Source organism: Ursus maritimus, unplaced genomic scaffold (assembly GCF_017311325.1).
Source record: "Ursus maritimus isolate PB19 unplaced genomic scaffold, ASM1731132v1 scaffold_6, whole genome shotgun sequence".
NCBI lineage: Eukaryota > Metazoa > Chordata > Mammalia > Carnivora > Ursidae > Ursus > Ursus maritimus.
This window is the reverse complement of record NW_024426774.1, coordinates 33,679,259-33,701,936: the sequence shown is the minus strand read 5'-3', so window position 1 is coordinate 33,701,936 and position 22,678 is coordinate 33,679,259. Positions and strand designations below refer to the sequence as shown.

Here is a 22,678-nt window from a genome sequence, read left to right as displayed (position 1 = left end):
CTGAAGAACTTGAGACAAAGAGGAGTGGTCAGGTTTTGGATGTATTTTGAAGGGAGACGTTTTTAGGACTTCTGGGCATTTTATTTGGTAGCGATTATGGTCTGAAGAACTGAAAGGAAGACAGGATTGGAAGATGTATTTAAGTTTATACTATAAATCTCTGAATGATCAATTTAACAGGACCAGAAAAATTATTGCTCACATTTTTTCTGCATATTCTGGGCAAGACCTGCATTTGTGGTCATCATCAACAGAGCACAGTGATGACTTCAAAGAAAGTCACCAGAAACTAGTATTCAGAAGAGGCAGGATGCATAATGTAGTGTCCTGAGTGATGATGTAACCAGCATTAATAAACGGTCTCAGGGAACTGCAGAAGCAAGAAGATCTACATTAATAAACTGGTTGTAAAGAGCCATGGTATTGTGAGGAAAAAAAAAAAAAAGGAAACCTTTATTACATGTAATGGCTATTGGTCAAATAATTTAAGCTCGCCAAGCCTTGGTTTTTTCATCTGTAAAACAGGCATCCTACTATGCTTGTCTCAAAGGGCTGTGGTAGTCAAATACAGAGTAACTCGAACTGGCAAAAACCTGCAGGTCCACTTTGCTGGAGGGTGCAGAGAAAGAAGGCAAGCGCCAAGCTCAATGCCTGGCCACAGCAGGCATTAGTGCTATAACCCAAATATGGTAAATTTCTCTTGATCATGAAAGCAAAAAAAGGAAATAGTCTTAGAAGAAGCAACCATCATGTAATGAAATGAAGTACAGAACCAGAACCTCTTTCTAATGAACAGACACGAAAACTTTATTGATACTGAATAATGACATGACAACCAAATAACTCCTATAGCAACAGTTTTAAGAGGTCGTCACGTCCACGAAAAAAGCCCTGTAAAGCATTATATACGATGTACAACGATTTAAGTCCATAGACAGACTACAAGAAAAAAAGCATACAAGTGAAGATGGGTCAGAATGTTAAATTGTCTTCCCCGGAATATTCTTCTCCCATTTCATAGCTACTCCATCAACAGTCATTCTTATTTGTCTCAGCTCACAAACACAAGAGGGGACTTCGGAATGGGACACCCTATCCCCAGTTAACCAATCAGGTGAGCCAAATCAACCTAGCAGTCAGCAGGGCGAAGACCCAGAAAGTTCTTTCACCAGAAATCGCTCCCATCTACAACATGCGGTACTGGCTTTAAAACTGAAGTAGCAGAGGAAATAATAACCCCTAAATTTCAAAAAGCATCTTACCAGGGTGATGTCTCGCGACGCTGCAGCTGCGCTCATATGCAGACTCGGCTGCCTCACAGAACTGCTGCAATCAAGGGCTCGAGCGAATGTCCCCACAGCACTGAATAAGCCACCAAAACAAAGAGGAAACGTTAAGACTGTTATTTTTTCTATGTTTAAAAAAACAAAACAAAACCATGCATTGGGTAGTGCATGCAAATTGTAAAAGTCGGAGGTGAGGATCTAGGGGCCGCAAGCTGAGGTCTGAGTGTGAGTCTCAGCCTTGTCTCCAACGCATGTTGGGCCTAGGGTGAGATGTCCCAGTTTCTTCCTGTGCAAAGAACAGCGCAGGCCAAGAAGAGCTCTACACATTCGTCTCTGCTACAGTTCCTTTCCGCGGCAGGCGGACTCGTTGCCTTCTTGCCCATGGTGCGGTCATTCAGGGACGATCTCCTGGAGTGGACCGCACCAGGCAATTTGCCTCGGCCACTTCAGAGATAGGGGATGGCACATGGATGGAACCAACCTCTGCCTGCATCTAGCAATCTCAGAAACTTGTCATTCCTGAGTGTATCAGCCTCCAAGAGGTAATCCTCTAAACAGGCTGCAGAGGACTATTTTCCCTGGTCTTTATGGCTGGGGCTCATCTTGGGCAATACTTTTCTTTACACAGGAAGACCGGTAAATTTACATAGGTAAATAACAAACGTAGCTGTCAGGTGGACATGTGCTACGGAGAAAAAATAAAGGAAAGAGAGAAGAAACAAAAAGTCAAACAAGTTCGTGGATGTTTGGGAATCAAGTATCAGATAAAAAGTTATTTTCTGTAAGATTTAGGCATTGACAAGCCAATTTACTATATATGGGTCATTATAAGGAAATGGAGAAAAAGTGATCTGTGTGCCATAAAGAAGGAGGGAAAGACCTATTATGAAATCCATGGAGTAAACAATTTGGTATTGAACTGTGCTAAAAAAAAAAAAAATGGGAAGTAAATAAGCTGCAGAGTTTGACAATTACTGCAAAACAAGCTCTACTTTTTTATACCCAAATTGTGAATCCCAATGACATTTTTTTCCTTGAAATGAGTTATCATCAATTGTAGCAACCTCTTCCTATGAGGGCTCAAGATATAACAGATTTCCATTAAAACAAACAAAACAAAAAACAATTACAACATTTTTTTCACTTAATGATTCAGAAGGCCTTCCCACAGATAAAGCATGAAATGAACACAAAACTTGCTGCTTGTTGTCTGTGTTTCATTCTATTCCCCTTCTCTTGTATTTTAAGCATGTTGGCTGAGGAAGAAATTTTCTAAATGTTCTAATTAACATATAACACAGGTGCACAAAAGCACACATTGTACAGCTATGCAGTAATTGCAAAGCGAACCCATTCATGTCACTAACACCCAGGGCAAGAAACAGAACGCAACAGAACCCCAAAAGACTCCTCGTGCTCCTTCCTGATCTGTACTCCCTTCCTCTTCCCGAAAGAGAACCACCATAACGGACTCTAACACCATGGGTTAGTTTTGCTCATTGGAGAACTTAATAAAAGCGCATACTATGTACTCTTTTCACATCCAGCTTCTTCTGTTCAAAATATGTTTAGGGACTCACGCATGCTACTGGCCATTCCTGTGTTCCTTCATGTTCCTTGCCATGGAGCATTTCTTTGTATGATGCCCCATCCCCACCCCTGCTCTACTGTTGATGGACGTCTGTGTCCAGTTTGGGGCTACACTGGGTAGTGTCATTGACGCCATCTGTATATGTATCTTCCGGTGCACAGGTGTAGGTATGCTCGTCTGCTGAGTATACATTCAGGAGTGAATGTAAAGGCTGTGTCTCTGACAGCCAAGAGGCCATACCAACTCACACTCCCAGCAGCATGACGCGAGAGTGCTTGCCGCTCCACCCCTATTCCAATGCACTCTTTTAAATTGAACCCTTCTGGTGGGATGTGCAATGGTATCTGATTATGGTCTTAATTTGTATTTAGAAGATCTTTTTTTAAACAAAAATTGAAAAAGGCACAGGTGCATCTCTTTAGTGTCTCTCATGCTGGCTTTAAGAAAAAAAGGAAATGTTATGGTCCTTGGCAATGAGGAAAATGAAAAAACAATGAAAATCAAACTTGAAATCGCAATGTCTACTAAATAATCCCAGATCTGGGTAACCTGTCTAGAGTCTCCACCACTGATTCATCTCCACTCCCAAATCTTCAATCTCATCTATCCACTGGACTGGCTTCCCCAACTATGTACTCCAGGTGTCCATCTGATGACCAGTGGCTAGGTGTGTGGCCGCTGGAGCCTGAGCGCCTAGCCGCCAACGTGATGTGTGACTTCCATGGAGACAGGCACTATGAACAGTGTTAAAGGCGGGCTGAGGCCCTTTTTTCCTTTGTGTTATGATAAAAATTAGAGAACATAATGAAGACCCTTCTATTCATGTCTATATCTGTCTAATATTTTGCCATTTTTTGTCCATTTTTTAAGGAAATAAATACTAGAAATTTTAGAACCTCTTATACACATTCCCAGAACTCATACATACATACATAAGCATATGCATCTATATGCCCATTCATGAAATAAGACATTGTTTGTACATTATAAAACTCTTTATAAGTGATCATACGGTGTGTATCCTCACTCAATATTATTTTTGAGATTTATCTCTTTGCTATATATCCCTCTAATTCATTCATTTTCATTGTTGTAATATTCCACCACTGAATATGCCTCATTCACTTATCGATTTTTCCACTATTTACAATGCTATGATAATCGCATTTACCTTCTGCTTTGCAGTAATTCCCCCATGAGCATCATTTACTTTTATAATTGAAAAATAAAAATAAATTTTTGTCCCATTCATTTTCTTAAAGGGGGCGGGGGTAGGTGGTGGGGGGAGCCACTCAGGCAGCCAGACTTAAAGCTCTCAAAGGAAAACCATATATATGCTTGGCAATAGGCCCCACTCATAGGCAAGCACCGTAAGAGGAATTTGAGGTGCACATTATTACTGACACCTGAATAATCCCTGTCCAGACTAAAGGAGGAAACTGCTCTAATTAAAGATAAGGGATTTCAGGTGTTGAATTTCATTTATACTGTTCCTTAGTGCTCAAATTTTTACAGGAAGCATTATTATTTTTATTAGTAAATTAATAAATCTATTCTCAAACAAAAACTAAAGGTTACATATTTAGGAAGTGGTGTGATACATAATTAGGTCTTCTTACATAACTAGAAAAAGAACACAACCAACGGAAAAGGTAGAATACAAGGAAAGGAATATACATACACCTATAAATTCTTTTCTAAAAAGAAAAGATACTGTTTGACTCAATAGTGCCAAACTTACCGTGCTACAACTAAAAACTGGTCAATCTGTCGATCTGTAAGTGGGCTATTTGGATCCCAAACTTTAACTTCCAATTTGGACTGTTCCCTCTCATCTGATTCTCCTGTCCAAGAACAAAGGAAATGGAGTCTTGTTACTTAACAAGGCAACTGTCAAACACGGGGCTGTGATCACCATAGCATTCACAATGTAAGGTCAATGTTTGTGGTTCTGGTACATTCTTTCAGACGGTAAATGGACAACACTTTGTAAAGTGAACTGATAATAATACAACCAAACTAACCATGAGATCTTCATTTAGTCATAACCTTTATTTTCTGAGTACGTGCTGCACGTGTGCGGCACCAAGCCTCATACTGAGGGATATGAAGACAAAAAGAAAGCACTCCTGCCATGAGACACTTTCACTACATTAAAACTAACGCGTAAGTAACCATGATATAAACGAAAAGAAACAGATGTCATAAGAGACACACAGAAATGGCTGTAAGTGGGGTGCCTGGGTGGCTCAGTCAGTTAAGTGTCCGACTCTTGGTTTTGGCTCAGGTCTTGATCCCAGGATTGTGAGACGGAGCCCTGTGTCAGGCACCGTACTCAGTGGGGAGTCTGCTTGAGACCCTCTCTCCCCCTCTGCCCCTCCTCTCCTTCCCCCTAAGAGAAAGAAAGAAAGAAAGAAAGAGAGAGAGAGAGAGAGAGAGAGAGAAAGAAAGAGAGGGAGGGAGGAAGGAAGGAAGGAAGAAAGGAAGGAAGGAAGGAAGGAAGGAAATGGCTGTAAGATTCTGAGGATTAGAGAAATCACTTCAGACTAGTTCGTGAATGGTGTCATAAAGGGGGTGGCATTTCTGCTAAGAACTGAAGGGTCTGAGGGGTGCCTGGGTGGCTCAGTTGGTTAAGCAAATGACTCTTGGTTCGGCTCAGGCCAAGATCTCAGGATTGTGAGACCAAGCCCGCACTGGGCTCCACACTCAGTGCAAGTCTGCTTGGATATTCTCTCCCTCTGCTCGCACTTTCCCTCGCTCAAATAAATAAATAAGTATTAAAAAAAAAAGAAAAAGAACCAAAGGGTCTGAGTGCACTGGCAAGGAGCAGGACTTAAAGAAATGAGAACGTGAGCAAGATCATGTGGCTTTCAAATGTGAGAGAGAGAAAAGCAGCTCTTTTTGTCCAGAGCACATTAAGAGGAATGGGAGAAGATAACTAAGAGAAGAGGGTTATGAACATATAACTGAAGATTCTACACAGATTTTATTTGGAGGTAATGAGAGGCACTAGCCTTTTCAGTAGGAGGGCGACAAGACCAGAACCAAACTTCGCATCTCGCAGTGAGCAATGGTATGTGATTGGTTTTACAGAGCTACCTGATGAAGACAAAATATGGTACTGACAGCGACGAGAGCGCCAAGAGATCTATGTAGCGGGCAGATTTCAAGTCTTGAGAAGTGCACTGGTAGGGCGGGCATGAACAGGAAGCAGGAACGCTAGCGGAGGTGAGGGCTGAGCAAAAGACTGACAATAAAACAGGATGCTTTGTTTTAGAAATCTCTCACAAGGAGATATAACCGTCAGGAGGGACGCAATGTCCAGAGAAAGGATAGTAAAGGAAAAGAGACTTGGGAGGCAGTTGGGAGTTTGATTTACAGCTATGGATTTCTTATTAGGCTGGGGGCTGGGTGTGCTGTGTTTTACTTTTGATCACTGCATCGATAACATGAGGCAGAGTGCTCTGCACTGACTGATACACTCTAGCTAAACATCCCTGGTGACTGACAAACACTGGCTATGAGGCTCTACTCAGCTCAGTCCTGGTAGAGGAGCCAGCAGGTATCAGAGGCTCAGCAGGAGAAAGGGGTGGGGGAGGGCGGCAGACCCAGCCTTTCCACCTGCAGTCTCCCAAGTCAGCCCCCACTGTCAGGGTGGGGCTTCCAGCTTGCCCCTTGTTCAAAGGCAGGTAACCACAGAGCCAATCTCCACCCCCAACAAAACAGAGCAAGTACTAGGCCAAAGAGATCTAAAGTGTCTGAAAGGATTTCACTTTTCATTGTTTTTGATTACAATTCTCAGCCATCTAAGCCAAGACATTCAACATTACCTGTTAAAACCCCAAAAATGTGCAAGCTGCAGGAAACTGGAGAAGGTTAGAACGACACACTTAGACTTCCCTGTAATCTCTGAATAATAAAACTTAAGATAAATAGTCATGGTAAAATGGTAAAAAAGATAATGATAAAATGAAATCAAGATGATTAAATGATGATGCATTCAGTATTAAGCCCGTTACACTATATACTCCAGAATGTCATGGTAAAACCGATCTTTACTTTCAAATTCGAGTTAGTTGATACATTTCAGTCCCACCCACACATTGTGCAGCGTACAGCAGAAATATAATTCACTATAAGAATTCAAATAAATCTGCTGCAAACAATAATAAAACATTCTTGGATGCATTCATACTAATACCTAAAATGCAGACAATACCATGGGATGAGAACAAAAATAGCAGCAACAACAACAACAAAAGAATAAATATAGAAGTGTTCCATATCAAACAGTCCATACTCAGCTAATGAGAATTCCCCATTTTGGATTCACCATATAATTAATTACATTTGTATCACAGTGTGATCACTTTTTCACAGGGGAAAACCTTTTAAGAACCTCTTTTATAAACCTATTTAGAATCTATAAAACTAAATTTTCAGTTAAGCTAGCAGTAATCTTTGGAATGGTCTTAGTAATTGTGGTGTGAGCCAGAAAGGACCAAGATTAATTTCATGATCTGGTCATGTTCATTCTAGTCAATGTAATAATCTCACTTCCAACCTCCATTTATGATAATCTGCACAACTCCAATCTAGTCCCACACCAGCCCATGAAAATCTTCCTAATCTCTGAGTTCTTAAAAAAAATAAATAAAATAGGGTTTATGGGGGGGGGGACAACTTTGAAAACCTATTAAACTTGGTAACCAGAGTATTAAAAAAAAAAGGAATAATCATTAATACAAATACTAGCACAGTCAAGTTTCCACCACCACTTGCAACAAAACCAAAGGCTGGTCGACCCTATATCTCCTTAAACCCCGGTCTCACACTTCTTCCACTGAGATGTAGGTCACTGTATACGGTTTCTACAAAATTAAAAAAAAAAACAGGGTGTAGGGTTTCTTTTTAACACTGGGTGAAATGTCTTCAAACCTCCCTTCATCTTAACTCTTAAGCTTCCCCATATAGTTTTACCATAGTGGAAAGTGCCACCGATTTTGAGGCCACTAAACCAGCCACTACCTGCACTAAAGGAAAGCACTTCTTGTAGAATTTCCATCTTTTTTCTCTTCAACTCTCTTTACCTGTAAGAATACTTGCTTCCCTGATTGCTGGGAGAAGTCTCCTATACACTGACCCAACTTCCACACTATAATGATTATTTCCCTATTTATCAACTGCACATGAACTAATCCAAGTTTCAAGAGCACATACTGTAGCTGAAGAGGCTATACTAATTCTTTAATTCTCAAAGACAGATAACTCCCCAAATCCCCAAGTATCCACAACAGTTATGTAATTAGTAGCAGCAGGCAGTGGGGGCCAGGGGAGAGGCAGCTGCAACAGTGAACAAGGACAGTCAGGTGCTACGAGAAATGCTTTACAGGAATTACTTTATCGGATCATCACATACACCATCGTTAAAGAGGAGATAATGGGGACTTCGCGGGGTTAGCTTTCCACAGGTTACTCAGCTAAACAGATTACTGCCAGGTTTTACCCAAATCCATAAATCCAGTCATTTTAGTTTATTAATTTAATGTTATAATACTTTTTAGCAGTTACAAATTTTAATTTAATATGTAAATAGATTTTTCTTAAAATTTCAGTATTACAATGAAATAATACAGTGAATAAATAATTCAAAACTCCCACCAGCACATCTTTTTCAATGGCAAGTTCTTTAGGTGGTTATTCAAACTCAATACAAGATTTAAAATCTCAAAGAAACTTTCACCTTCCTTTGCAAACTACATACCGATCTTTCCAGAGCTCAAGAGTTTGTTAGCTGGTGGGGAGCCATAAGTGAATTTAAAAATTCTGAAGCTACAAAAAGATGTATTCGCTAGCAAGACAAATGCCACAATGTCTTAGACTCCATCGAGACACATCTACAAACAAAGCAAGCCTGTAATACACTCTGGCATGGTGCGATGCTGCTGCCTACTCAAGGTATTAACTCAAGTTCTATGGCCCATGCCAGTGCAAATCAGAATCTGGCCACTGGTCAAAATGTACCCACTCAAGAGCATCAAAAGGGTTAGTAAACCCAGACTGCAGCAAGTCCTAAGTATCTGTTCTTGAGTATGACATTTTCTACTATTTAATTTCCCTGCAAACAGGTACTAGCTACGATCGGAGTTTCAATGACGTAATGTCCATGTTTCTCAAGAGTGGTTTAACTGCTGGTGACCTATTTGCCACCCTACACGCTTCTCCCCTGAAAATACATTAATTACAAAAAAGGAAGGGGGTTCTTTAAATCTTGCATCTAGTTAGTTGCCTGATTACAAGTGAAATGGAACATGTTGGATATGCCAAATGCTTTAGGCTGAAATAAGAATCCAAAGTGACTTCTTCATTTATGATGAAAAATATGGTGTTTTTCTTTGTTAAAGATGAATACTTACAGCTAACAAATTATAAACTTAAAAATAAACTTAACAAGAAATGTATAAAATCTATATGACTAAATCTATATTAAGAAAAACAAAACAAAACCACAAGACCCAAAAGTAGCCTTGAACAAAGACATCCCTCATTTCTAATTAAGATTTTTCAAAACCATCAAAAGTCTGTTCTCCCTAAATTAACTTAAAAATTAACTGAAACTCCAATAAACATAGTAAGGAAGATTCAAGCTGATAATGAAGTTTATTTGGAAAAATAAAAGGAGAATTAGCCTCACCAGATATTACCACACACTACAAAGCTGCTATAATTAAAACAGTGAGTTACTAGAACATTACCAAACCAGTGAGACACAATAAAAACCTCAAAACAGACCCACGCAGACCCACAGAAACAGACTCAATATTATGAAATGACCCGTTACCTCCCAAAGTAATAGAAAATATTAATACAATTTCAATCAGAATTCTAATGAAATCTGGGAAGGAAGAATGTTGACTAACTGATAAAAAAAAGTCAACAGTCAGGGGCACCTGGGTGGCTCAGTTGGTTAGGTGACTGCCTTTGGCTCAGGTCATGATCTCAGGGCCCTGGGATCAAGCCCCGTGTTGGGCTCCCTGCTCAGAGAGGAACCTGCTTCTCCATCTCCCTCTGCTGCTCCCCCTGCTTGTGTTTTCCTGCTCTCTGTCAAATAAATAAATAAAATCTTAAAAAAAAAAAAAATTCAACAGTCAGGAAAAAATCTCTGAGATGAGACACCTCCCCACCCTGCCACACACACAAGAAATTTTAAGGAACAAAGAGGGGACACTTACCCTACTATGAAACATATAATAAGAGACAGATAAACTTGGATCTATCACACAACAAAACACTGAATATAATTTCATGGATCTCAATAGAATAGTTATGTAACAAACAGGGAGAACATATTAAATTAGTAACAATGTTTGACAGTGGGCAAGGAGGGATGATCTGAGGGACTACGCCTGTTTGTTTTCAGTATACTTGCACTTTCTACCATTTCAGTATACTTGCACTTTCTACCACAATTCCTATTATTTGCAATAAAGTAATTTTAAAATCTAAAAAATGGGGGGGCACCTGGGTGGCTCAGTCGTTAAGCATCTGCCTGCAGCTCAGGTCATGATCCCAGCGTTCTGGGATCGAGCCCCACATCGGGCTCCCTGCTCAGTGGGAAGCTTGCTTTCCCTCTCCCACTCCCCGCACTCGTGTTCCCTCTCTCGCTGCCTCTCTCTCTGTCAAAGAAAGAAATAAAAATCTTTTTTAAAAAAATCTAAAAAATGGGAAGAAGCAAAGAGAATACAGTGGAGCCCCATTGTTACGCTATGTTGCAAAGGGACTTCGTCCTATGCACTTCTAACTTGTACGGCTTCTCTGGCAATTCTGTGTGATGAAGAGACAGGACTCTAGGAGTGGAGTACCAAACAGCGGACTTCAGTGTGTCCTTCTGTCAATCCTAAGGTTCACGGGGATATCTTGAGAGATCCAATGGGACCTTCTCTCCTACCTCACCCACAACAACCTGGCTTTTCTTATTTTATTTAAGGTCATGCTGTGTAGTGTTTCATTAGGAGAAAGTATTCTATTACCTAAATAAAGTTTATAAACCACCCACCCAGAAGACTGCCAGCAGAAACACTATGTTAAAGGTAATTAATACTTGTTAAAGAACTATGAAAGATCTATTACATTAATGAACATTTAATCACATTTTCTAAATATAAAGTATGCCTTTGTCAGATAACTCCCCAAATGCCACAAGCTGTTAAGAATCATTCCTCTTACCCAGAAGAACTTCAAGTCCATTTTGAGAAGAACTGTAGAATAAATTATTGCATTTTATGTATCATTTTGTTTCCTAAAATCATTTTTTAAAATTCTAATCTAGGTAGATATGCTTTCCAAATTACGTAACTTTAACCAGCTTTTATGCCTTTCAGGGGTAAATACCATATTTTAAATAGTCTTTCAGATAAACAGGATCTTGTGATCTGATTCTTCTGCCTACTGTTACTTGAAACATCCAACTTCATTACTTGGTTCAGCATTTATCCATGAGCAATACGCAAAAACTTCCAGGCTTTCCATACACCAAGGCTTATGCTCAGTGCTTAAGGGAGAACCACACGATCAACATCTCAGGTGTTGATTTTAAAATTTCTGAAGTCAAATAATAAAAAGTAGTATAGGGGCGCCTGGGTGGCACAGCGGTTAAGCGTCTGCCTTCGGCTCAGGGCGTGATCCCGGCGTTCTGGGATCGAGTCCCACATCAGGCTCCTCTGCTATGAGCCTGCTTCTTCCTCTCCCACTCCCCCTGCTTGTGTTCCCTCTCTCGCTGGCTGTCTCTATCTCTGTCAAATAAATAAATAAAATCTTTAAAAAAAAAAAAAGTAGTATAAAAGATAGTATGAGTGACCTATGTACACAGTTCAAAGACAGGAGGAATGAGGGTTCAGGGAGGAGTGACAAAGGCTGCGTAGGGGATGCAGGACTTGGGCTGGGTGTCCATGCACACATGGGCACAAGGGACCTTCCTGGCTTTTGGCCTGTGCACAGATGGACTTGCTGAACTATCTCACTAGGAACATATACCTCTGTTCAAAACTCACAGAACTGTACACTAAAAAGGGTGGGATGTACTACATATAAATTATACCTTACTCAAAGCAAGGGAAAAACCCACCTGTAAACGACTACCTGGAAGACAATTCAGCATTTTGTATAAAATTTCAAACACACGAGCCATATGACTCACCAATTCTACTTTATTTGCCAGTTATATCCAGAGTACAAAATTACCCATTATTCGCACGACAGCATTGTTTGTAAAATTTAAAAATCAAGTTCTTAAAAAATAAAATAATATTTAGTGAACACTTAGGTACAGTGATTAAGTCTAACTTCAAATATTAAGGACTAAAAATATAAAAATTACTTCTGGAAGATAAGTTGATTTGTATAGATAAGAATGCCAATAAATGTAATTTCTCAACCTATAATAAACTGGTTCACTATACCCAGTCTGTTCAAAATCATTTCCAAACACAGGTGAGCACAGACACAGCGTGCTCTTCTTCAAGCTGAATCTTAATGACTGACCTTTCCTGGTATTTAAGTTCGTGAAAACAAAGATGTCTGTAGCCTGGCATCACTGACAGCCACCACTGACACCAATGTATACTACAGTTCACAAACTCTATCTTGATTATCTGTTGATTTAACTTTTCTGCATATATTTTCTAAGAAGTTGGCAAGGTAAAGAGAGAAGAACCAATGAAAGAACATATATATATGTGTGTGTGTGTGTGTGTGTGTGTGTTTTTATTTAATAATCTCTGCTCCCAACGTGGGGCTCAAACTCACAACCCTGACTTAGATCAAGAGTCACACGCTCCTTTGACTGAGCCAGCGAGGTGCTCCTGGAAGAACTCATATGTTTTAATAATCAGAGGCAAAAACAAAAGTGGAGGCCTTTCTGTGAATAATGCAAATCATAAAAGGCCTTAAAGGAAAAGACTAATAAATTCTAAATTTCTGTATGACAAAAAAAAAAAAACATTTAAATTTAAAATCACTATTAAAAATTTTTTTAATGAAATAATTAAGTGTATGTGTGGAGGGGTGTTTGCAATATTTATAGACAAAGGGTAAATACTTCTGTGTTTACTTACCTTTAATAGTCAAAGAACTCTTGCCAACACATATAAAAAACCCGTAAGACAATGAAATATCAAAATGTGGGGAGAAAATGGAAGGTGAAAAAAATCCCTCACAATCAGCGTTGGTGAAAGCACCTGGTTCTTTCACATGTACAGTAACACAACTTTTTGAAGAACAAAGGAGCATTTTCAATATGTAAAATGTATATACCATTTCACTTCCAAGAAGTTATGCCTGAAAAAATACTTATGCAGCACAAATACATGTGTAAGTTTTCTAGCAGCATCAATTTGTAGCATCGCAAAACGTAAACACCTAACAATCTATCAACAGGGGACTAGAAGAGGGAATGACAGTACATCTGAGCAAATGTAAGACCTGCAGGGTCACTGAGAAGAATAAAAGTCACACTACTCCTGTGCAAAGGTGCTAAAGAAAGATACACTGTTAACTGAAAAGAGCAGTGGCAGAGAAACAGTCGTGGGTGGGGGGGCAGGCCAGTGTGAACACAGTGAAAACAACCACAGGCATGAAATGGGGTCGGCAACGAAGGAAAGGGGATGGTGTTCACTCCTACATGAAACATTGCTATGTTTTACTTTTTTATTAAGAATGTTTTACTTTTTAAAATCAGAAAATAAAGGTTTTAGTGTACAGTCATAACAAGAGAAAGGAAAGGTAGGTCCTGCTAAGATGTTTTTAATATGTAAAGCTCTGAATCTGTCCAGTACATAAACTACCCAGATTAGCCCAAATCTCCACCAAAATGTAACTGTTCACCAGATTCCAGACACCTCAGATAGATGACTTAAGGGCATTCAGGACCTCAAGGCACGTATGTGTCACATTAAGACACAAGTTCAACAATACGAACATTCTTAAAGTTCCATTTAAAAGGAAAACACAGTGGCACCAGATTGGTTAAGTGTCAGACTCTTGATCTTAAGAGTCGAGAATTCAAGGCCCATGTTGGTCTCCACGCTGGGCATGGAGCCTATTTAAAAAAATTAAATTAAATTTAATTAAATTAAAGGAAAACCCAGCCAGAAAACTCATAAAAATGTAAAATAAATAAATAACTGCTGAAATTATTTTGTTGCTATTTGTTGTATTTCTACAAGTGGAAGAACTTTTAACTTTTATACTTCAGCCTAAAAGTTTCCTTTCCCAGATGAGGAAAAGAATATTTGAGTTTCAAGACACACTTGTTTTCATAGGACTTGAAACCCAAAGGAAAACATACCTTCTAAGAGCATCTCTGGAATGTCTGCTTGATATCTAGGCCCCACTCTGATTTCACCTTTGTCAGCTAACAGTGTTTTCACTGAAGGGTCATAGACCAATGAGTAGAAAAAGGTGTCCTGAAAAAAAAAATGACAGAACATATTTAGGTAAACTTAATTCCTTCTACTTTTTATAAAGCAATAAGGCCAATGTCATGATAATGAAACCATAAAACTTCAGAGAGTATGTAAGATTTCATTTTTGTGAATAAATTCATAGATCTTGAAGAAGAAAACGATGTCATCATGTAAAACATTGTAAAATTAAATCAAGAAAACTAAATACCTTAAAATAAAGGTAGACTATACCTTTGTTGTTTTGTTGTTCATTTTAGTCTAAAAGAAAACCATTTAACAGCTCTAATACAAGATTCTGAAAAGCTAGCAGAGCTAAGCTGTAAGTCAAAGTAAGACACCTGAAATCGAGCAATCACTTCAATCTCTAAAGCTCACTCGGAACAAACAGGGAGGACCAGGCACCCTTTTAACTAAATGTGTCCATCCACATTTTATCAAAACGTTAAAATGCATACACATCTAACATTAAATAAAGTTTAGAAGAGTTGAGCTTATATGCAGTTTACTGATTAAATGTCACATTGTATTATTTAAATATCTATTAATTCTAATTCTGCAGTTCTCTTTTAAATCCTGAAGCACTCATATTTATATATAAATAGATATATAAACATATCTATACCTACCACTACCAGCACACCCACTAACTTTCCAAGGTCCTTTAAAATGAAAAAGGCCCTAGTTATTAAGCCTAAAGGATAAAATGACCAGGCCACCAGGCCTTTGCTGAATTCTGCAAAACCATTGGCTGTCTTATAAAGTCTTGTCCCTGCTTCCTGCTATGACTTTGAGGGTCATCTACGGCGGGACTCTCTGCATTACATCTTGGAGGGGGCTGTTTCTACCATTAGCACTTTACCAAGACCCTGGTGAGCAAGCGCAAATAAGAGAGAATCTGCCAGATTGTAAAGCTTTCTCTTTTCCGGATCTTACAGACTGTGATAAAGGGAAAGGAGAGAAGCAGACGAGGTGATACCATCCACTCAGAAACTCTGCACTGTTTTAACCATGGGTCACTGTCAGAAGAGAAGCTTCAACAATAAAACTGCCAATAAGACATAACAAATGCATATAAAAAATGCTACCCAGGGAAAAGAAAAATCTGCAGAATATAAATCAACCTAACCTGCTTAATAGGTTGATTGGGGTGATCAATATGTTATCAGAATGATGTGTTTCTGAAGACAGGAGCACCAAAGAATGTTGGTAGGTGACTAAAGCTACTGCCACTGGCACAGCATCGTTTTTTTTTTTTTTTTTTTTTTAAAGATTTATTTATTTATTTATTCGACAGAGATAGAGACAGCCAGCGAGAGAAGGAACACAAGCAGGGGGAGTGGGAGAGGAAGAAGCAGGCTCACAGCGGAGGAGCCTGATGTGGGGCTCGATCCCATAACGCCGGGATCACGCCCTGAGCCGAAGGCAGACGCTTAACCGCTGTGCCACCCAGGCGCCCTACAGCATCGGTTTTAAAAGAGGACACACTTCTGGTCACTTTTATTCTGTAAAATATGTTAGCACAGTGTTCTATAAAAATAGGATTTTGGCATACTTGACAGTAAAATGAGATAAATTATTACTTAGGGCCACATAGACTTAAGGCTCCTTAAATTTGGGGCTCCTGGGTGGCTCCGTCAGCTAAGCGACTGAGTCTTGATTTCAGCTCAGATCATGATCTCAGGGTTGCGAGACTGAGCTCTGCGTCAGGCTCTGTGCTGAACGTGGAGTCTGTTTAAGATTCTCTCTCTCTCTTCCTCTGCCCCTCCCCTGCTTGCACTCACTCATATGTGCTCTCTCTCGCTCTCTTAAAAAAAAAAAAAAAAAAAAAAAAGGACTCCTTAAATTTATATGTGCTGCATGATATGGGAGATTGTTTAAAATGTAAATATAGTTTTTCAAGAAGTAAAAAATCGTGATTAGGAAGTTGTCCTTTGCGTTACCATCTTCAAATATGCCAATCTCAGTATTTTAAAAACCAGATTTTCTCAAGGATGGTCTTATAACAGATAAAGCAGTAAAAAGTTTTTAAAAAAAAAAGTGTTTTTCAAATTGAAAAAAGAATATAACGTAAGCAGTTTTATTTTTACTAAACTCCCTCTGAATAAAAAAAAGTTTTCCTCAAATACACTGCCAGAGACGTCAGTTCCTTTCCCAAAGACTGATACGGGACCAAGTGCTTAAAAATCAAGTGGACAGGACAAAAATCCTAAAGACCTTTGCAAATTTTCATCTCCTACCATCCTTAGCATTTAGAAATTGCTAACAACAAATTAGAGGGCAAAAATACCACTTTTTAAATATCACACTGTTGGGGCACCTGGCTGGCTCAGTCAGTGGAGCATGCATGTGACTCTTGATCCTAGGGTCGTAGGTTCGAGCCCCACGTTCAAAATAAAAATTCTTTAAAAATAAAAAAACTTAAAAATTACATTGTCTTAACAGCCAAATATACCAGTAAAATACACTGAAACATACTCAAAGTTTCCTCCTTTTATTTCTGCTTCTGTGAACTAATGTTAATTTCTGAGCATTATCTTTATCCATATTATTATTAAAACATCACTAGGTTCTTTTCTAAATTTCACATGTGTAAGTTATAAAGACTATCAACCTTTTTTTCTGCCCTGAATATTTACCTCCTCTCAGTTTTCTCTATTACCTAATGTACAATAGTTCCACTTGTCTGCATCAATCTTTTGTAGTTATGTTCTCTTCATTTGAGATGAGGGGACAACACTTTTAAGTATAATAAAAAAGCTTTTTTCAAAGAAAATATATCCCTTTAATTCTTTAAAAACATACACACATATATGTAAAATATATATGCACACATACACACACACACACACACATACATACAAAAAATAAAGATTTGGGAAAACAAAAACACCATGAAACTATGAAGGTTAAATACTAAAACATCAACAGTAAAAATTTTCCCATGGTGGAATATTCTGTTTAGAGGAATTTCCTCCCTGCAATGAGGCATATGCTCTCATTCAACTTGTTAAAAAATGTTTAAAATGTTTCTTGTTGAAGTTTACAGAAAGAAACATTTTTAGTTGACAAAGTTTATTGGGATTTTAGGAAAGAAAGCAGACCACCAGTTAAGATCTCATCTGGAAAAAGTCTAAAAGAAAAACTGTTTATCTGAAAAACAACAAAAACAAAAAAACAGGGAGGAGTACCAAGTATACCAAAGTCACTTGTTTCATAAAGCCAAAAATAGTTCTTCTACTACCAACTAAATCATCATACTGTATAAAGCCTTTCATTACCAACTGAAAAAAAACAGATACAGAAGTTTTTGCCAAATGTTATCTCAGTTACCCAGAAAAATCAAATTATCTAAATGTATTCTAGTCATTATACTTTTATAATGTTTCTCTCCTGGTGCAATAATTTGGTGCAAGAAGAAATAAACTCAAAGGTATAGGCTTCATGTGAAATCAAGGGGGGAAAAACACAAAACAAGTGTAATTGTGAATTACCTCTTTATCAAGATATGACAATACTGACTCTGTCTCATTCAGAAGGGCAACACTGCATTTTCCCCTGTTGAAAGAGGGAAAAAGTGAATAAACATATGAAAGGCGACCTCATACCTTCACAGTGATGACATATACAAAGTTAGGAATATGCACAATTAAAGTTGATACTAAGAAATTAGATGGCAGTTAGGAATATACATATACGCATATGCTTAGACTTGCTTTACAATCCTGGTGTTAAGTAACCTAAAAAAATAGGATTGTCTATAGACATTTACTGTGAGGCTAACCTGTGGAAGGAACTGTGTTAGGCAGTAAATCTTTATAACATAAAACACTTGATAGGTATTTCCTAATTATTACAGGAAAAAAAAAAAGAGTACAATGAAACCTTCAGATCAGAAGTGAGTTTCTGAATCCATAAAGAGTTAATATGAGGCGATTTTATACAAAGAGACTTTAGATGGACTTCACTGTGCAAACCGGTACCTAAAATAATCTTTGGATTTTTTTAAGTAGCCACTGCATATGAGAACCTAAAAATAATACACATTCATATCAAGATTAACTAACTTACCTTTATTGACATTGCTCTAAAGCCTAGTTAAAATTTAAATACTCTGCTATAAAGTAAAGGGCAAAATAAAGATCTACAGATTTACAGACCTTGAAGTCTGATGGCATTTACCTTTGATCATAGCCCTGGGTGTGAGTCTGAAAATGAATGTCTATTAAAAAAAGAAAAAAAAGGCTTGTCTAGACTTGAGAAAAATTAAGGTTATCCAGGTAGAGGCCTTTACTGCAAACACATTTATAATTATCCTCACTAGCTTCAAAAATTCTGTAGAGCCACAAACTTGACAGGAGAGTTTTGAAGATGATTCAAGTTATAGATAATTGGTCAGGACTCACAAAATATATTTTCAATGTCATAATGTCATTTGATTTGGTAAACAAAAGTTACTGCTTGCTCCCCACAAAATGACCAGCAAAAAACAAATACATCACATATACACTGAACGGGAAGCTAAAAGAGCAGGCTGTTGGAATATCAGAGTGGAGAACAATTCAAAGGAAAAAATTACCAAAAGCAAAAAACTGTAAAATGCTAACAAACAGGTCAAAAATGACAGTTTACTAAACATTTTGCAAATGTACATTCCTTACATTTAAAAAAAATTTTCCCCCTCATGAAAACATCTTTTTCTGGTAATAAGCTATAGTTAATATCACTTCAAAAGACTCTGAGAGCATGTGTTCTTTCCATATTATCCTGTCAAGTCTCTAATTCGGTTAGCGAGAGTTATAAAGGTTTTTGGTTTTTCTAATTTTATTCGTGCATATCATTGAAGCAGAAAAATTAACATTATTATTTCAGAGCATATAACACCACTCAGAGTCAACAATTACCTGACAGGCTCTTAGGAAGGACAGAATTCCGGGCGGGGAAATGGCTCTGCTGAGGTCTGCATGCCTACAGCTGCCACGGAAGAACTCCTGTGACCTGCGTATGTGTGCTCCTCACACAGGCAGCGTGCTTACGGACCAAATGGGCTTTCCAAAAATAGGCTTCAGTTAGTTTTTCTGCCTAACAGCTGACAGAGCAGTATTCCTAACATTTAATAATCACCTTCTAAAATCTTAGTTTTTACAGTTCTCTAAAGTTGGTTGTTTTTTTCTTAATGGAAAGGAGCAAGAGCTGAATGTTATTTTAAAGATACTACTTTCTTTAAGAGCCATGTGGATGTTAAGGGTTCATAGACACTGAAAATTCATACAAACAATACAACATTAGTCTCCTCCATACTGTCTGAAATGACAAGAGGATTTCGACGGAATCATCAAACCTTTATTTTCATAATTACAGTAGGAGATAAGAAAACGCTGACTGTATACTATTTTAGAGATACAACATGATTACAAAATCAAGAGGATACCCAGCCAACCTAAAATATAAATTATTTGGGGGAATGTAGTTTTTATGCAAAGATGTAAAAATAATAGGTGATTTTCGTTTTTAAATTTTCTTTACTGTAGCTATGTATTTTCTCCCAAATTAAAAATGAAAATCTGACATGTGAAATATTCAAGTACATACACTAACAGCTAACAAAGCAGGAGGTTGAGTCAGAATTATTTTATGAAGTAAATATAAATATGTAATTAACACACGCACTACCACGCCAAGAATTGTTAATAAACGTAGTTTAAAAGGAGACTTAAAGTGCTGGTTTCCTTTATGCTGAACAAATCTTGGTTCACAGAAAAAAAAAAAACATGATAAATTTTAAGCTAACCCCAAACCAAAGGAACTATTATCGAACCGTAACACAATTGGTTGATCTAAATCTGAAGCAGTGACCCTAATTGTTCTCATCCACCACACTTCAATCCTCGAGGAATAAAGATACCCAAACATGATGAGAGAAATATAAAATACATTAATGACCTTAACACAAAGATCACTGCAGGCCTATATAATTATTCATACTGCTTTTCTACAAGGAACTATCCAGCAACACAGAATTTCCATAGAGACAACATACTTTCCCACAGATCACTGAAAAAGGTTTTAGAAACATACCCTGCCTGCTTCAGAGACTGCACAGGGTGCTGGGACAGAGAGCCATGGGAATAAATAATCATGACAAAACACAGTCCCATGTTTAACAGCAGGTGCTGATTGGCCTGCTATCTGCTTAACAGGATGTTCAGTATCATCCCACAGACTCCAACACCACATGTAAAAATGTGCACACAGGTTATATATTTCTTTTATTTAAAGATGTTACCTATTTGTATAAATGAAAGAGGAAGTTTAAATGAGCATCCATTTCCCCAGTGCCTGAAGACTCTCGGTTTCATACCACTGCAGCCTGTAGAATGGTGCAGGACCACTAGGGTCCCTGCTTAGGAAAATGCAAATTTCTTAGAGCCACACCAGACTTATTGAGGCCAAATATCCTGGGGAGGGATCAAGATATCCACGTGGTTCAAAAGTATCACCAGGTGACCCTTAGTCAGATTTACCGAATCCAGTATCCCGGGGAGGGATCAAGGAATCTACATGGAAAATAAGCATCACCAGGTGATCGCTAAGCACAGTGAACTTGAAAACCGCTAGTACAGATGCAGGGTCTGACTCAACTTTCCTTGCTCAATGAAAGAATATTTTTTCATTAAAAAAAGGCATTTTGGGGGGTGCTTGGGTGGCTCAATTAAGCCACCAACTCCTGGTTTCGGCTCAGGTCATGATCTCAGGTGGTGAGATCGAGTCCCACAAGGGGATCCTGGCTCATCAGGGAGTCTGCTTGAGAATCTCCCTCCCCCTCTGCCCCTCCCACATACTCATGCGCCCGCGCACACACACGGGCACATGCGCTCTCTTGTCCTCTCTCAAATAAATAAATCTTTTTTTAAAAAGGCATTTTTCTCAGGGCGCCTGGGTGGTGCAGTCGTTAAGCATCTGCCTTCGGCTCAGGGCGTGATCCCGGCATTCTGGGATCGAGCCCCACATCAGGCTTCTCCGCTGGGAGCCTGCTTCTTCCTCTCCCACTCCCCCTGCTTGTGTTTCCTCTCTTGCTGGCTGTCTCTCTCTATCAAATAAATAAACAAAATCTTTAAAAAACAAAAAACAAAAAGGCATTTTTCTCAATGGCCTTATAAGTCTTACAGTTGCTCTGGATTCTGAACATTTTCTCATATAAAAACAAGCTAAGTTCTGTGATTGGAAATTCAGCGAATAGACAGTTTTACACAGCATTTAATCCACTGAATACAATGGACAACCAAATAAAAAAATGATTAAGTTCAAAAATCCAAAATGCTTTCAGAAAATTACATTTCACAACAGCAACACTGTTAAATGGGACTAAAGGAAAGATTCAAAATTCTCAATGAAATTATTTCCAAATCTGAATTGTATGCCTAAACATATCACTAGCTATGCAGAAAACATTTTCAAGATAAGCAAGGACTAAGAATTTTTTTTATTTTAGAAGACTAATCGAGGGCTTCAGAGGGGAGGGGGTTGGGGGAATGGGATAGGCTGGTGATGGGTAGTAAGGAGGGCACGTATTGCATGGCGCACTGGGTGTTATACGCAACTAATGAATCATCGAACTTTACATCAAAAACCAGGGATGTACTGTATGGTGACTAACATAATATAATAAAAAAACATTTAAAAAAAAAGACTAATCGAAAAAAAAGGCAAAACAAGTTCAAGGAAAACAAAAGGTTGTACAAGAAAGAATACGTGGGGAATCCTTAGATGTTCATAAAATACAAGGAATGATTATTAAGTTTAAAAAATATGATATATTGGGAACATGAAGGAAAGGAAAAGAGAAGAGAAAGTTAAGAGAGATTTAGAAAACTGAAAAAGTAACAGTAGCAGTGTAAGAGTGGTATAAATACAGAAGCCACAGAGAGAAGCTGAAAATGACTGTGGAGGGTTATGACTAGGCTTATGACTGCCTTGGATATTATTATAGAAGTATATACATATATTTGACTTTTAAAAATAATACAATTTAAAATAAAAAGGGAGAGCCTAATTAAACGAAGTGCATAAATTTATATAAATAATACATATACCAAGGAAGCAAAGATTATTTCCATGTGTCTACACCAAGTTTTCTCAACCTTAGCACTATTAATGTAAGAAGCCAGGTTATTCTTCGCTGTGGCGGGCTGTGTTATGCACGTAGGGTGTGTAGCAGTATCCCTGGCCTCTACCCCCTGGACAACAGTAGCATCCCTACACCTAGATGAGACAACCAAAACTGTTCAGACATTGCTGAATGGCCCCCAGGAGAAAAACTGTCCTTGGCTGAGAACCACTGC

General features: G+C 38.3%; 1 protein-coding gene across 8 annotated transcripts in view; it reads right to left on the bottom strand.

Moving 5' to 3' along the window:
- MTA3 (metastasis associated 1 family member 3) overlaps positions 1–22,678 on the bottom strand; it is a 160,043-nt gene that overhangs the window by 64,319 nt on the left and 73,046 nt on the right. For all 8 annotated transcript variants that reach the window (XR_005832830.1, XM_040623148.1, XM_040623149.1 and 5 more), the window contains 4 exons: positions 17,831–17,894; positions 14,222–14,339; positions 4,619–4,721; positions 1,263–1,362 (listed from right to left, as the gene is read on the bottom strand). Coding sequence is in view for 7 of the 8 variants with exons in the window: in XM_040623148.1 (XP_040479082.1) it covers positions 1,263–1,362; positions 4,619–4,721; positions 14,222–14,339; positions 17,831–17,894 (385 nt within the window). In the remaining variant the exon portion in view is untranslated. The remainder of the gene's footprint in view (positions 1–1,262; positions 1,363–4,618; positions 4,722–14,221; positions 14,340–17,830; positions 17,895–22,678) is intronic.